Source organism: Kluyveromyces lactis (assembly GCF_000002515.2).
Source record: "Kluyveromyces lactis strain NRRL Y-1140 chromosome F complete sequence".
Taxonomy (NCBI): Eukaryota; Fungi; Ascomycota; class Saccharomycetes; order Saccharomycetales; family Saccharomycetaceae; genus Kluyveromyces; species Kluyveromyces lactis.
In genome coordinates, this window is record NC_006042.1 from 407,205 (window position 1) to 423,635 (window position 16,431).

The 16,431-nt window shown below is 38.6% G+C and overlaps 7 protein-coding genes across 7 annotated transcripts; 6 read left to right on the forward strand and 1 right to left on the reverse strand.

Annotated features, from left to right (window-relative positions):
• Positions 1–306: 306 nt before the first annotated feature.
• On the forward strand, positions 307–1,758 carry KLLA0_F04279g (MATE family efflux transporter; the record flags this gene model as incomplete). The annotated part of the gene is made up of 1 exon (XM_455273.1): positions 307–1,758. The coding sequence occupies one exon, from the start codon at positions 307–309 to the stop codon at positions 1,756–1,758; it is 1,452 nt and encodes a 483-aa protein (XP_455273.1).
• A 468-nt stretch (positions 1,759–2,226) lies between these two features.
• KLLA0_F04301g (regucalcin) lies at positions 2,227–3,243 on the forward strand (the record flags this gene model as incomplete). Its single annotated transcript, XM_455274.1, has 1 exon — positions 2,227–3,243. One exon carries the CDS (start codon positions 2,227–2,229, stop codon positions 3,241–3,243), a length of 1,017 nt encoding a protein of 338 aa, XP_455274.1.
• A 695-nt stretch (positions 3,244–3,938) lies between these two features.
• On the forward strand, positions 3,939–4,535 carry KLLA0_F04323g (uncharacterized protein; the record flags this gene model as incomplete). Its single annotated transcript, XM_455275.1, has 1 exon — positions 3,939–4,535. One exon carries the CDS (start codon positions 3,939–3,941, stop codon positions 4,533–4,535), a length of 597 nt encoding a protein of 198 aa, XP_455275.1.
• Positions 4,536–5,955: 1,420 nt separating this feature from the next.
• Positions 5,956–8,514, forward strand: RPI1 (protein phosphatase regulator REG1; the record flags this gene model as incomplete). The annotated part of the gene is made up of 1 exon (XM_455276.1): positions 5,956–8,514. One exon carries the CDS (start codon positions 5,956–5,958, stop codon positions 8,512–8,514), a length of 2,559 nt encoding a protein of 852 aa, XP_455276.1.
• A 395-nt stretch (positions 8,515–8,909) lies between these two features.
• VPS54 (Vps54p) lies at positions 8,910–11,450 on the forward strand (the record flags this gene model as incomplete). Its single annotated transcript, XM_455277.1, has 1 exon — positions 8,910–11,450. One exon carries the CDS (start codon positions 8,910–8,912, stop codon positions 11,448–11,450), a length of 2,541 nt encoding a protein of 846 aa, XP_455277.1.
• A 610-nt stretch (positions 11,451–12,060) lies between these two features.
• Positions 12,061–13,848, forward strand: KLLA0_F04389g (DNA-binding protein REB1; the record flags this gene model as incomplete). Its single annotated transcript, XM_455278.1, has 1 exon — positions 12,061–13,848. One exon carries the CDS (start codon positions 12,061–12,063, stop codon positions 13,846–13,848), a length of 1,788 nt encoding a protein of 595 aa, XP_455278.1.
• Positions 13,849–14,655: 807 nt separating this feature from the next.
• POG1 (Pog1p) lies at positions 14,656–15,723 on the reverse strand (the record flags this gene model as incomplete). The annotated part of the gene is made up of 1 exon (XM_455279.1): positions 14,656–15,723. One exon carries the CDS (start codon positions 15,721–15,723, stop codon positions 14,656–14,658), a length of 1,068 nt encoding a protein of 355 aa, XP_455279.1.
• Positions 15,724–16,431: the final 708 nt, after the last annotated feature.

Sequence of the window (16,431 nt, forward strand, 5' to 3'; positions counted from 1 at the left end):
ATGGTGATGAAAAAAAAAAGGATTGGTACGTAAATTTGATGTCTGCTCTTGATGTTTGGTTTTATTTAAAGGAAGGATGAAGAAGTAATCACATTGTTATCTTTTACCGTTAGCCAGTAGTTCTGTAACGGCGTCTTTCATCGATATTTCATCGCTGGTCGCTGTTCTAGAGAAACGATGAAGCAATAGTGTAATATCGGTATTACTCTTATATTTAATACGTTCTTCAAATTGTGATAGAAAGTATCAGGATTGCCTGCCAAGAAAGCTTCTAGAGATACAAATAGAGTCTTTAAATATTTATGAATGGTACCAGGTGAAGACTCTTCATTAATTGCCCATAGAGGAGGCGATAGCGGATACAATACAGTGGAATCCTTGAAAAAGGATGGGGAAACGAGCTTAGAGTATGAGTTCTGGTATATGACTAAGACCTCCATCCCATTAATCATTACGTTTCTCTTGCAATGTTCATTATCGTCCTCAGCTTTGGTTTTCGCTGGAAGGGTTGGGACTTTAGAAGTTGGAGGGATTTCGATCGGAAATGTCACTTTCGCGGTCACTTCGGCTATATTTATCGGTATTGCAACATGTTTGGATACGGTTTGTCCTCAAGCGTATGGTGCAGGTAAGTACAACATGGTGGGACTGTATTTCCAAAGAGGTGTTGCCATTTCTTTCCTATTTGCCGTTCCGGTAATTGCATTTTGGTATAATTCAGAGTACGTTTTATCGTTTCTAGTGGAGGACGCTGACGTTGTCCATATCGCCGCTGTTTATTTGCGTATCATGATTCTTAGTCTTCCCGGCTATATCATATTCGAATGTGGTAAGAAGTACTTACAAGCTCAGGGAGATTTCGTAACTGGACAAAACATTCTGTTTGTCTGTGCACCATTGAACATATTGTTGAATTATTTATTTGTTCTAAAGTACAAATTTGGCTACATCGGATCTCCAATTTCTATGGTGCTGTCTTATACTCTTATGGGGCTCACAATTGTTGCATACATCTGTCGTCAAATATATTTTGGTAATTCTTCCTGCTGGCATCCGATAACTGGGAATTTCTCGGCAATTTTCAAGAATTGGGGTCCCCTTATTGCTTTAGCGCTACCAGGTTTGATCATGATCGAAGCTGAGTTTTTTGCTTTCGAGATCATCACTGTTTTAAGCGCGAAATTCGGAACGGAAGTCTTAGCTGCACAAAGTATTGTAGCGACCTTACAAACGTTTTTCTTCCAATTACCCTTCAGCTGCAGTGTGGCTGCTTCCAATAGAATTGCCTATCACATTGGTTCTGGAATCACGGAAAACTGCAAGACAGCGACGAAAGCAACTATGTTTGGGGTTGGTCCTGCTGCAGGAATAATAAATTTCACAGTGTTGTACTTCGGTCGTTACAAGTTATGTTCTTTGTTTAATGCGGACCCGGTTTTGGTAAATAAAGCTGCAGGATTACTCTGTGTCGTCGCATTAAATCAAATATATGATTGCTTCAATGTCATGGCTGCAGGTGTCTTGAGAGCTCAGGGAAGACAACGAATCGGTGGGTATTTAAACATAATGGCGTACTATCTAGTTGGGCTTGAAGTCGGTATTTTATTAGCGTTCAAATTCAAAATGGAAGTGCTCGGGTTCTGGATAGGTATCGGGGTAGGTGTCCTCTTCCTAGCTATTGGCGAGAACTATTTCGTTTACATATCAAACTGGAGAAATATTATTAGCAAATCGCAAGACCTACGCCATGAAGCGTGATCATTGACAGATTATACTGTTTTTTAAATACAGATCAAAAAAAATCAGAGAAAATATTCTAGTTCACTAGCAATTATTTAACTGGGCCTTGTATTTACATATATAGGTAAGGATACGTTCTTCTTAAGAAACTTCTTCGTGTTGATTATCATATTAGGCCGGAACTAATTATTGCCTGTTTTTCCGTTTTTCCGTTTTTTCCGATTCCTTCGTTGTTTTCCTTCAGCCAGAAACTCCAACAAAGATGCAAACATCTTCTCAAAATAAGGGTATATATAAGTGGTAAAAGAATCATGCAATTGAATAAGAATAAGAATTCGCTAATGAAAGAAATTGATCGGATATAATTAGAGTTTGACCATTCGGAAGAGAGTGTTTTTCAAATTGATTGTATTCTCTTCTCAGTGTGAGCGAGAACCATAGTCGAAAAGTGCATTGAGCCTGTCAAGAAAAATTATAAAGAAAGCAATGACCGAAGTAACGGAAACTGTTCATAAGAATGGACCATACTATTTCGATAGTAAGATCAGACTATCAGAGGGTATCAGCTATGCAGCTGAATCCAAGGCGCTCTTCTGGATTGATATCTACAATGCCTACATCCATAGAGTGACTGATATTGACGATATTTCAACTCATACTGTATGGCATGCATCAGTTGATAACTATGAGGGCTTGTACCCATTTACTACTGATCTACCAGAACGTATTGGAGCTATTTTCCCAATTGATAGAGCAGATGGTGTTGAAGAGGTTTATTTCGGTGCTAAATATGGGATTGCCAGAATGAATTACACCACTTTGAGATGGCAATACTTGGTTCACTATAGTGACAGCGGATTGCAGAAGGATTGGACAGGTTTACGATCCAACGATGGGAACGTCTCTCCAGATGGAGAAATATTCATCGGTATTATGAACGATTTCCATTGTACTGTTGATTCAGAGGACCCAAAGGGCGCACTACTAAAAGTGAACCTCCGTGAAAACATATGTGAGTTGGTAATAGATAAATTGATGATTCCCAATGCAATCAATTGGAGCCAGGATGGTACAACGGTATATTTCACTGATTCTCTAAACTTCTCGATTTACAAGTATCCGTACCAAGACAAAAATCTCATCGTGGAGGACAAGGCATTATTCATTGATATTAAGAAGTTCAATTCCCAATTCGATTCACCTGAACCTGACGGCAGTTTCATCGATCCCGATACGCACAATATCATCACAGCGGTATGGTCTACGAGTACGGTGCAAAGGTACGATACCAAAGGAGATCTAATCCACAAATGGACGTTCCCAGAGACCAATCGAATCTCTGCATGTACCTTGGCCCAAGGTCACATGTTTGTTACCACAGCAAACGAAATCATTGAAGATAACGCAAGTCCAGAGGGCCTTGGTGGATCCATCTTTAAAGTAGAGAATGTCTCGACTTATATGGGGTCCTCAAAGAGGAACCCGATTACGGCAGAGCATTAGAAGCCCTTATGATGCACGTGACATGTAAGGAGTTTGCGTTTTCAATCCCGTGATCCCCAGTTTTTCAATTTATCATATTTTACTAAGTATTAACAAACTACTGACAAAGCACTGACAAAGAATTTATAAACATAGAATAACTTATGAATGTTTATGGTTTATACGACAGCGAAACAACTATCAACTTACATAGTGTTTGTAACGTCTTAATTAAGGTGCCTTAATTGGCTGACTTTTCATTATGACAAATTATATTCGCATATTTGAGATTTATAAAATTTACTAATCTATAGCGTACTTTTGCCGTAATACTATATCTTCCTCTGAAGAAATTGAGAACAGGGTGATCAGAATTGCTCATATAGATTATTAAGTTTAAGTAAGGCTTATTGGCCCTACTTACTATGTCTATTATTAATTTTAGGTTATTGATTTGTACACCTACACCTTTTTCTGGGCCCCTTCGAACCTTTTTTTTTTTACAGTCTTCCCCTTTCTTACATGGATTGAAACTTTCAGTTTCAGGCACTATATAAATATAACTAAGGTAAAAAAGGAAATTAAGGAAGCCTTCTGCAGTTAAAGGGTTCAATTATAATAAGTTTAGTAGCTACAATTCTTTCCATCTCTTTCCTGAAAACCTCGAGAATTACTCATTCACTCACCCTAATATAACTCGGAATTATCTAACAAAAATGGCTAAGGTTGCTATTATCATTTATTCTATGTACGGCCATGTTGCTAAGACTGCCGAATACGAAAAGAAGGGTATCGAAGCTGCCGGTGGTTCAGCTGACATCTATCAAGTACCAGAAACTTTATCCGAAGAAGTCTTGAAGTTGATGCATGCTCCAGCCAAACCAGACTATCCAATTGCTTCTAAGGACACTTTGACGGAATATGATGCTTACTTGTTCGGTGTTCCAACTAGATTTGGTAACTTCCCAGCTCAATGGAAGGCTTTCTGGGATACCACTGGTGGTTTGTGGGCCAGCGGTGCCTTGCACGGTAAGGTTGCCGGTTTCTTTGTTTCTACCGGTACTGGTGGTGGTAACGAAATGACTATTGTCAACGCTTTGTCCACTTTAGCCCACCACGGTATCATTTACGTCCCATTGGGTTACAAAAACGTTTTCGGTGAATTGACAAACTTAGACGAAGCTCATGGTGGTTCTCCATGGGGTGCTGGTACCATTGCCGGTGCAGATGGTTCCAGAACACCATCTGACTTGGAATTGAAGGTTCACGAAATCCAAGGTAAGACTTTCTACGAAACTATCCAAAAGTTTTAGAATACAAAATACTCTCTCTATATGATACATAACAGTAAGATTTGGCAGATCCAGCATGTGCTTTGCACCGTGCCAGAGTACTAGAAAAAAAATATCAATCCGAAGTTTTCTGGCAGGTCTTCTGGCAAGCTTTTCGGCTTATATAACATGTATCCTACTGACATTCACGGTAACTGGTACTGTCAAATTTAATAAAAAGAGAGTAGATGCCCGCTCCGATCATGCAAGATGACTATATAATGTGTCTCGACATATGACAAGAATCGATGACACCACTATTGACTGAATCAGTGTATGGTATAGATCAAGGTAGAACTCATGTAAAATCCAGAACTGACCAAAGTGACAAAAATGAACAAAAAAAAAAAAAAATTTGTCCTGCTAAACAACGGATAATCCCTTGAAATTTAGTTGGCCCCTGGGCCAACTGAAATGTTCCAGTTCCCGTTTCATCTTCGACAAACTCAAAACGCTCCGCTACCGTGCGATTTTCTTTTCTCGCTATACATGTATAACTTGGGAAGTTAGAATTTCCAAAAATTGAAATGAATAATTAACTTGGAAACCAGCTCCATTAAAAAAAGCTAGGAGTTGTATTTCCTCAGTAAATTAATAAATTCAAACACAACAGAATATAGCGTCCGCCATACTAGGATCGGTTTATACTCTATTACCCTGTAACTTTACTTACATGTCTAAACACGGTCTGTTGTAAGACGTAAGCACCAAAGCGTCATAGACAAATTTTGCCTCCTTTTCGATCTTTTCTATTGAACAATACTGGCAAGCGGTACTCATTATTCTGTTTTCGTTTTTCTTTTTGGGAATTTAGTTTGGTTTCCTTTTCTTTTGGACTTTGGTTTGAGCTTTCAAATCCACTTTTTAAAAAGAACAAAGAACATATAGAACATATAGAACATATAGAATGTAAAGGTTTGGGGGAATAGGAAGAAGAGCAGGTTTAAGTGTGTATTCTGATTGCCTCGTTCGACGATTTTTGTTTTGTGCTAAGCATTTTCAGTGATAGTTACAATCTGCTTTAACAGAGAGAGAGTCCTTTATTTTTCCTGAAGCGATTTGTGGTATAAAGGAGAGTTAAACGATAGTGTGATTTTTCTATTTGGTCTACTTTCATTAGGCAAAATCAGATTTCTCACTATACTACTGTTGGACTGAAGGATAGCGTCTGATAACGCTTGATACCCTAGGCTTCTTTCGTTGTCTGGTTCTCAGTTTTATTTTATTTTATTATTCCATTAATTTTTTTGGATCGCAGGAATCACCTTCTACCATCCAAGCAGAGCTTACTTGATATAATTCAACCTAGCTTTTTTACTGCGTGATACACACGCGGTTGAACAAGACAGCAGAGTATAATATTCAGAAGGTTTTACCAGATAAACACAGCACGCTTTGCATTATGCAGAATAATTTAGCGGCGTATTTTGCTCAGGGGAATGCTTCTCAGGGGAATGCTACCCCGGGTAGAGTCGCATTGAACAGAAGCTCATCGAATGATGAATACGGAACAAGCAGTGTAAATAAACAAGTCCCAAATTACGACGATATGGGTCCTTCTGTGTCTATGGCGGTTCATGCTGATGACGACGACCATTTCAAGAATTCTACGTTCAATTTGAAAAGAACACGATCCATGGGACTGTTGGATCCATACATCGACGATACTCAGAAACTTCTGGCAGGTTCGAGCTCTGTTGATTCCGATAACTTCTCTAACAGTAACATCGATGGCTTGAGTAACGACCTCAATAGTGGTGACAGTAGCGGGAGCATGAATAATATTAACAACAACAACAACAACAACAACAACAACAACAACAACAACAACAACGACAACGAAAACAAAACTGATAATATCAATAAAAACAGTAATAATACTTCTTATAATGACGATAACGACGGTAATGATACTACGCTTAATGACACCGGGCTGAATAAACACAATACAACTGTTGGCGGAACCGACGAAGACTACACAGACGAAAACATGCAAGTCGATAACTACGACGATGACTACGAAGCAGATTACGATTACGACTACGACTACAAAGATGTAGAAGATTCTAATTCTCCTCCAGACCCGGGTACTGACGATTTCCTAATTCATCATGATGACAACGACTTGATGTATGAACCCAATAGACATGTGGATTACTTATCTCATAAATGGAACGAAAACGAAATATCTCAGTCATGGCGTTATATCATTTTGAAAAAGAAACGGAAGGACACAGATTTAATCAATGCTGCAAGGTTGGAAAATGCTTCCTGGAGAACTTGGTCAAAGGCTAGAAATAATCTGAAAACTGTGAATCCAGAATCTTTGAACTGGTCAAAGGATTCTGATGTAACTTGGTTATACGGTCCGATTGTAGTGGGCGATCAAAATAACTCGACGTCGTCATCAAAGCCCACTTCCAACGTTGAAATAGGAAACAATCATGCGGCCACCATGGGGTATGGTTCCGATGATGAAAATTCAAAAAGGTTGATCCAAAAGTCTCAGAGTCCCGGTCCTAAACCTATTCTAAAGAAGAGAACTGTTAGTGAAATTATCGAGGAAAACTCCAAATGGAGATTAGATATAGCAAGGCAGCACAGAAAGCAAACTAGTGACTTGCATGCTATTTTGGATCCGCAGTCAAGTCAGACAACGCATGACGATTATGATGCTATTGCCGCGAAGGTGAATGCACAATATTACAAAAATATCCATACACCGCCTGATGAATCGGTGGAATCTATTTCGCCCGTTGTGACCGAAACAAACTCGTCGATAGTAAATACCACTCCAGGTCCAATCTCTGGCTCTGTGATAGAAACCCCATCCGCAAGATCTGATCCTCCCATATTATCATCGATTCTTACATCATCGATGAAGCAAAAGCAAAAAAGGGAAAGACATATTCATTTCAATGACCGTGTCGAACAATGTATTGCGGTTAATCATAACCCCATAGACGCTAATCCTAATGATGACGAAGTCCCAATGACAAATACCGATTACCACTCTGACGATATGTCGGACGGTGCCAGATCTTCGCATCAGTATTCTGACTTTGACGATGGATATAGAAATTCAGGGGCCAACAGCGTCGAAGATTACGCCGATGACGAAGATGATGAAGACGCTGACAGCTACGATTATGATGAAGATGACGACGAAGATGACGAAGATGATGGGTTATTTATCAGTGCACATACTAGAAAAAATCGAACCAATTCGGGGGCTAGTGATGGCACAGATGTTGCAAATTCTTTAAGATCACTCTCACTATCCAAATTTCCAAACGCAACTATTAAACCACTTCCAGCCACTACTCTAAACTACGGATCTGACGATGAATATTATGATGAAGACGAAAATGAATGGTATTATGGTAACGCAGTATCACACAATGTGAATACTAGCAGAGGATTTGACTACATGTATGATTATAATTCCGTTTACACGGGGGATACATCCAACTTTGTAACTGTGGACAATTCGTGTGATATCCTCGATGTACCGGATGGCATTGGATTAGATACTCCAATACAGGACGCGAATGACGGATATATGGATGATGACTCAAGAGGGAAAATATATACATACCATCAAAGCCTTCCGGTACAAGATGATAACGATGAACATCCGGACAACGAATTCATCGCAGATTCTTCCCAACCTGGTTTCAGTCATGATGACGAAGAGCATGACGATAACGGTGAAGAACTAGAGCTTACTGCAAAAGACCCACTATCATTAAGGCGAACCTCATCTATAGGGAAGTCTAGAGCAAATTCCATTCATGATTTTATCACACCTTCCAATTCTGCATCTCCTGTTTTAAAACAGACACATAGCTTCATCACTGGAGAACCTTTATCTCAACACAATTCGACGGTAAGAAGACCACCATTAAAATCTCCTTCATCGGGTAGCTTTTTATTTGGATCTGATTCTGATTCTGAGTGATCGCTCAAGTGCTCTTAGGTATATTCGGAGTTCATTTTTTTTATTGAGGTTAAACTTAAAAATACCACTCTACCAGCATATATATTTTTTTTTCACTACGTAAATAGTATTAATTAGAAGAACAACAATTTTTCTTGGTTTTATCCATCTGCGTAGATCTCTCGCTCAGCGCTTAATGCTTCTATTGATTAACTTGCTACGGTGTTTTATTTATGTTGAGAGAGTGCGCTTAATTATATACTCAAACTACCATGTTCACTTTCTTTTAGAAGTATCATTGAATATGTAAAAACTGAAAATCGATTAAAGTTCATATTGTAAACAGATACATACACCTTTAAGATGCATAGCAAAGAAAAAGCTGTTCCAACAGACTATAAACCAGCGAGTTAACTATGCCGGATAGGTTACTGGGAAGTGAGACACCAGCTCTATCTCTAACTCCTGATAGTAGGACGCAATTAAGTCGATCTCCACTATTGGTGCCCAGTCATGCCTCAGATGATGCTAGCTCGTTGAACGATGATCTATCTGTATTATCTAGAAACAGGGATCAAATAAGGGACAGTATGTCTATGAGGCGTAGTAGTTTTGATTCCACATTCAATTCTTTTTCTACAACGATGCATACCCAAAAACACGGTCTTGATTATTCACCGTTGGTTGATAATTCAATATATGAAATTGTGATGAACACCAGATTTAAAAGATGGTTGCGGCACCCAACCACCGAGGATATTCCCCCTGTAGTTCTAAGCAAGAACGATATTAAGGATAAATGGGACAAGGATATTAATCAATACAGAGATGACATTAAAGACGAATATAGGGTGTATCAATCGACAAATAATATATCAAAGTTGAACCGAATGGAGCAAATGAGATCTATTGATCATGATAAAACTGCCCTTGGATTGCAAAATACGAAAGCCAAGGCATTTGAAGAAATACCTGAATTCTATTTTGATAAGGAGTTCAAATTAGATCACCCCAATTTCTTTCGAATGCTTCTACGAGATTTTGAGTTTGATGCCAATCAACTACTAAATGATGATGATAAAGTTAGAAATGACAGCTATGAAGAGCTTCAAGGAAGATTGGCATTCTACTTAGATACTGTTGAGGGACTCCTTGTTTCTGAAATCTCCAAGTCTATACAAAGCTTTTTTGACGCTTTGGAAGACGTCGATAAGATTAGAGAAAATGCGACAGAGACAATCAACGAGTTGGATTCTGCTGCTGAGGCCCTTGAGAGGATAAATGGGGATAAAATCTCAAAAAGAATTGAGATGATTAAAGATCTCATAAGAAGGAAAAATGTGGAAAAGTTACAACAGGGGATCCTACAAGTAAAACTAGCGAAAGAAAAATGTGAAGAATGTAAAGAAATATATCAAGAAGAAAAACTACAAGAGTGTTTGAAATTGGTTAAAGCAGTTGAGAACTTAATAAATGGTGACAATGATGATCCCACTGTCAATGATTGGACCTCTCAGTGGCCGTACAAACTCACAAACATCTCAAGTTTTTCTAGTTTACAGGGCATAATAGACATGCTAAATAATCTGAAGGTTGACATCGGGGGATCTTACTCATTGAGTCTGGTTACCGTACTATTGGAAGATTTGAGGACGTATTCGAAGTCTCAATCGAAAAATGACACGATCATCAAATTGCAATCTAGGAAGGATAAGAACAAACCTCATTTAAAGATCGATGAGACCTTCCGAAAGCAAATCAAAGAAAATCTAATACAATTAATCGATTGTGATCAGTTGGTTCCGGCAGTGAAGCTATACGAGGATAAATTTATAGCAGAGTTGAAATCTGTTATTAAGGTTAATCTACCGCATGAGAGACAAACACCTGAAGAGTCGAAAGATGGCTCTAAACCAACTGCCGCCAATGGGTCAAGGCTATCAAAGTTGATTCAAGAACAATCATCTCAAGAGTTCCAATCAATGCTTGTAAATATATTCACTTCTGAAATCGAACTATTGAAGAGGTTAACGCGGCATCAGAAAATGCTATTAGACATTTCGCTAAGTGAATTACCGACAACGGCAGAGCAATCTGATAAGATGATTATTGATCTTGATATTCGGAAAAGCGTTAACGAGGGTATAAGGATAGTACAGCTTCGAATGGGGAAAATAATCTCAGTGAGACGGGATATCACATGTACATTACGTTTCGATCATTTCCTTCAGTTCTACGAGATATGCATGCTTTTCATGAGAGAGTGTGAATCTATAAGCGGTGAATTTCTAACGAAGTATCTTTCTGACGTATTGAACCTCCAAATCGATACATATTTGAAATCTTTACAAAATTTGAACATAAGGGTTTTGAAACAAAAGATCGATGTAGAGAGATGGACACCATTCATCGTCGAGCCCGAATTGCAAAAGGATGTCAATGATATTGTATCGTGTATTGACATTGATCCGTCAAATTGGACACGATTCATCGAGTTGAACAAACCTTCTCCATTAGACGAAACAAAGGATGAGAAGCAATCCTCTACCGGTCACAAAAAATCCGTTGTCTTAGGTGATAAGACATTCGTGGCAAGCGAGGCTCTAATCCTTGCCATCAAAATGATCAAAACTTTATTGGTACTCGCCTCAAACTTCCCATCACAGTATGCAAGACATTGCGAACGTCAATTGTCCGATGTCTTGAAATTCTTCAATACAAAGGCAATAGAATCTATATCATCATCACTGACAGACAGACTATCTACAAAGACAGATAAAAACTTGAATATCATGGCCGAATCACTTGATTGTCTAGCGGAAATAACGCTACTACTACAAGGGTATTTCCAACGTACGCTGGGATCTAAGACAGATAAGTACGAAAACATCTGGAAACAATTACAACAGTCCAGTGAGAAATTGTTCCAAACAAACAATATCCCGCCTCCTGTTTAAGACAAGTACTACCCATCGGGTAAACAGTTCACTGCGCATGATAGAATAGGTGATATCTCAGTTGTACTGAATATTTATGCATATATATTAGCAATATGAATCACGTGATAGTGTGGACTCACTATATGCGTCTGTGTATGTATCGTTACCCTGCTTTCCGTATAATATGATCGCAATTTCTAACGAGGGTCAACGTTTTCCAATGAACATCATGAAAACATTGACCCAACGAAGCTTTGAAAAGTTAGAGATTCTGATACTTTTGAATTAGAATGTTTTGTTTTGTTTACCCTGACAAAACACCAAAGTGATAGTTTTACACTGGTACCTTAAGGCGTGTGAGAGTATTAATCACTGTTCAAGTACGCGCGGCATTTCTGGTCTGTTGAGCGAGAGGCAAGTAAACTACGGAAGAGTTTTATTGACCTGTATTATTAGTAATTGCCACTTTTTTTCTAAGGTATCAATCAGTCTTATTGTCTGGGTATTCCCATCTTAAACACATTGTTTTAGGTTAAGCAGAGCATTTATATCCAGCTCGTGTCCATATTCCATTGTGATTCAATCGAGGTAACCGGGTCTTGTTAAAGCTTAATTGTTTTCATTGATCATGTCGCAGAACGATACGAACCATGAGTCTGTTGAGGAGGCTGTTTTCAAGTACGTTGGAGTTGGCCTAGAGAAATCTGGGGAAGACGACGCTGTGAACAAGCAGAAGTCCGTAGATTGGTTTTTGAAGGAACAAGACCAAGACCAGGACCAAGATCAGGATCCGGGCAGGGACCAGGACCAGGAGGATAATGCGAAACATCGTGATGCTAACGATGTAAGTGCAGTCGCTGCAGCTGCTGTGGCAGCTGCTCTTTCTGTGAAGAAAAGAGGCCGTCCAAGCGAGCAAAGTAGTACTGGGTCTAGTGGCAAGGGTAGTGGTTCTTCAGGTCAGAATAATAAGAAGTCTAAGAAGAATAAAAATAAGCTACATCTAGCTGCTGTGGATCCTGAATTAGCATCGTTAGATGATAATTTGGTCGATGGGAACGATTCGGAGGAGCAATCTCATCACCAATTGGTCCATAAGGCAATCATGGACACTGATAACATCGCTTCTCAACACCCGGATTTCCAACAATATTTGAACACGGAAGACGATCAAGAACCTAAGAAGGAAAAAAGCGAAGAGCGTTCGTATGGTGACCTTTCCAACATAGACGATCATGTAGATGACGTCTCAGTATCTGGTAGCATCCCTTCACAGGTAAGGCTGAAGAAAACTGCGGAAGTGTTGCCTAAAGTGCTGTCATCTGAATCTCATAACGACGATCAACAAGATGATGTATCAAATTTGATTCAAGAAGCTGCTGCCAAAGCTTCCCATATTATCAATCCGGCAACCCAATCGAATGGTAAATCTTTCGATGAGTCTGAAGAAGAAGCTCTAGAACAATTCATCAAAGAATACCAAAAGATCAGAGGCCTCTCGAGACGTCAAATTTGTGAAAGAATTTGGTCCAACGAAAGAAGGAAAGATGACTTCTGGACTAATATCTGTAGGGTGTTGCCTTACAGGACAAGATCTTCGATTTACAAACACGTTCGTCGTAAGTATCACATTTTTGAACAACGTGGTAAGTGGACTCCTGAGGAAGATGCCGAATTAGCAAGATGGTGTGCAGAGAAGGAAGGTCAGTGGTCAAACATCGGTAAGGTTTTAGGTAGAATGCCAGAAGATTGTAGGGATCGTTGGAGAAATTATGTCAAGTGTGGTCCAAATAGAGCCGCCAATAAATGGTCTGTGGAGGAAGAAGAAAAATTGAAAAATGTTATTCATCAAATGTTGGATAACGCCAGCACTGCGTACGAAGATGGTGAAGATGATGAAATGAAAGATTCATCTACTAAGATAGAGGATTCTGGAGATGCTGATATGCTGGATGTTCAGGATTCTGATAAGAAACCCTCTATTTCGAACTCTAAAAAGAAGCCAGCCGCAAAAGATATTATAAACTGGACTGTTGTAAGTGAACAAATGGGAGGATCAAGATCCCGTATTCAATGTCGTTATAAATGGAACAAATTATTGAAAAAGGAAGCCTTGAATAAAATCAAAAACATCTCAGATGACGATAAATTCTGGTTGCTAACTAAATTAAGAGATATGGGTTTCACAGAGGATTCTCAAGTGGATTGGGAAGAATTATCTACCTTAATGCCTGGTAGAAGATGGACTGGTACTGAGTTGAAATTATTATACGAAAAAGTCAGGACTACAGTTCGCCAATACAAACGAAAAACTATTAATGTGATCTGTAAAGAACTCGTTGGATATCCAGAAGCCTCATTGCCACTTGACGATGAAATACGTCAACATCATAGCGGTGATGATGAAGATAAGGATTGATCCTGATCAATACCTACAAAATAACAACTAAAGAGCTGTCATATTTTATTATGTCCACTCTTTCCATTTGGTTTTTGTAACATTTCATGATACCTTGTACCTCCCTTCAAGAAAATATTCAATTGTAATTTTCTCTAACAAACTTCATTTTTCTCAGAATATAGGATGAGGGGCAGGTCACCACGTTTTCACTTACCTGCGAATCATAAAACTTAGTTGGTTTTATTTTTATTATATTTAACAAAGGTTAGTATTTTTTATATATAAGTCTGTATTAGTATGCGATAATATAAAACAATTATCACTCTTCCATAACCAACCAACTTCATCAACGAGCACATTAGCTCAATGGTTAATGGATTGTTATAGCGCTAGCATGAATTTTCATTAACCCAAGTTGAACTGAAATAGAGGCGATTTTAGTTTTTTTTATCTGTCCAGTTACTTTGATTCATTAATTCTGGCTATTTTATATCAAAAGCACAACGATAAGAAGGAAAGGTAAAATATATACAGATTCCTTCTGCCGAGAGATCTAAAAAGTCATAATCTTGATGTATGTACCGGATACGTATGAATCACTAGAAGGCTCTATAATACACTTAATTCGAAGTAAATAAACTGATAAAGTTGAAATTGCAAATCATTTAAGTTAACGAACAATTTATGCGCAGGAAAGTGATCGTAACGCTTCTACGTTTAGTACAGTAGTCAGAGAAAATAGTGTTCTTTTGGGTATCAAAAAAGATGCGAGGACATATTTCGGAAATGATCGTGTAACAAGACAGGGAAGCTCTGAAGGCCCGTTCATTTAGGAGGGTTCTTGGGAGTATTGATTAGAAAGCTAACTTTCCCGGGTTTCTTACTACCATCTATCTCCAGCATTTCATTTGGTTCATTCCTACGTATAGTGAATGTACTCATTTCTGGAACGGTCATAGCACTATGGGCTCTCTTGTGACCCATCCTATAATTAGGCAGGGGAGGTACTTGTTCGTAAATTGCCGGAGGAATATTTTGAGATCCATAACTAATGGGTCGTTGATATCGTTGAGGGTAATATAACCCTGTTCTATTATTACTCAGGGATGCATTTGGAGATGCATCGGGAGGCATTGGAGGTGGAGGAAAGTTGTATTTCATTTGTGATCCACTCAAACTAGGGAGAGGACAAAATTGTTGTTGACCGCCCGGCGGTAGCATTGGAGGTGGAAGTTGTTGCCGTTGTTGTTGTTGTTGTTGTTGTAATAGCGGTTGTTGATTAGGTTTTTGTAGGGATGTCATTAACTCTACAGGTTGAGAGAGTGTACGAGAATGATAAGTAGGAACAAACTGGGGAGGACCTTGAGGCGGCGCTTGCGGCAGACTCTGAGGGGAGAATTGGCTCTGTTGAATCAGAGGAGGAATTTGAGATTGTACAGCTTGGAGTGGCGGTTGAGCTTGAGTTTGAGGAGGTGTCACTTGAGGCCAATTTCGCAGTTGCTTTGGAGAAGTTAATTGGCCATTTGCAGGCACCAGTGGAACAACACCTATCCTTTCCAAGTTAGATTCCAGCTGACCTGGTGATGATTCAACTAATGCTAAAATTACTTCCGATGGTAAATTTAACGCAGTGATTTTCGTTAAAATCATATCTAACTTGTTTAAATTCTCTGCTTTCAAGCGCTCCAAGTCTGTACCAATCTCTTTTTTTTTCAACTCAACTAATTGTAGCAATAACTCTCTATCAATAGGTTTCGGCTTTTCGCCATTGCTACCATAATTAATTCCTAAACTTTTCATTACTTCAGCGTACAAACTATCATCAACGTTCTGCTGAAGTATCGATTCTTCATCTTCAGTATCATATTCATTAGCATCTATCCTTGAAGACATATAAGGCAAAGTACTCTTCGTATACTTCCTAAGATTCTATAAGTCCATTTAGAGAACTTAAGTCGAATCAAGCTATTTAAAGTAACCAAAAAAGTTCCAATCAAATACCGCGTTTGAAACGACTACCTCGATTATAACAAGGGACAAAACCTGTATCACTGAAAAAGGTTAGAGTGTACGGCAGTTTGAAAACTAGAGAGCTTAGATTCAAATGAAAAAACTAGTTTCCACAGCCTCTTTTACCAAAATAAACCGTGTCCCACTTAAATGATATATTATTCTCAAATTAATGTACGGTTAGGAAAAACCAAACACAAAATAAAATGGTTAATTCCGAGATCTATCAACTGAACAGAATTCTTTTTTAACAATAACGCTCTCACGATGGACCAGCAACGTGAAATATCCCTAGTTGCAAAAGATGAACCTTTGATTCTCTCTTCAGTAATGTATTTTCCTCAAATTTCTCAATTTGATGGGCAGTAGGTTCAAATCCTTTAACAAAAAACCTTATTCCTAAATATATATCATGAAATTTAATTTTTCCTTCTTCCAACTGTCTATCTGGGAAATTTCTGAGTAAGCGACATATAAAGGAATGTAGATATTAAGTAAAGTAGTAATATATCCATGTTTGGTCGCTTGGAATGGTGCGCATCATTTTGCGATATGAACGGCGTACTTATTTCATCTTATGTTTTTCAGAAA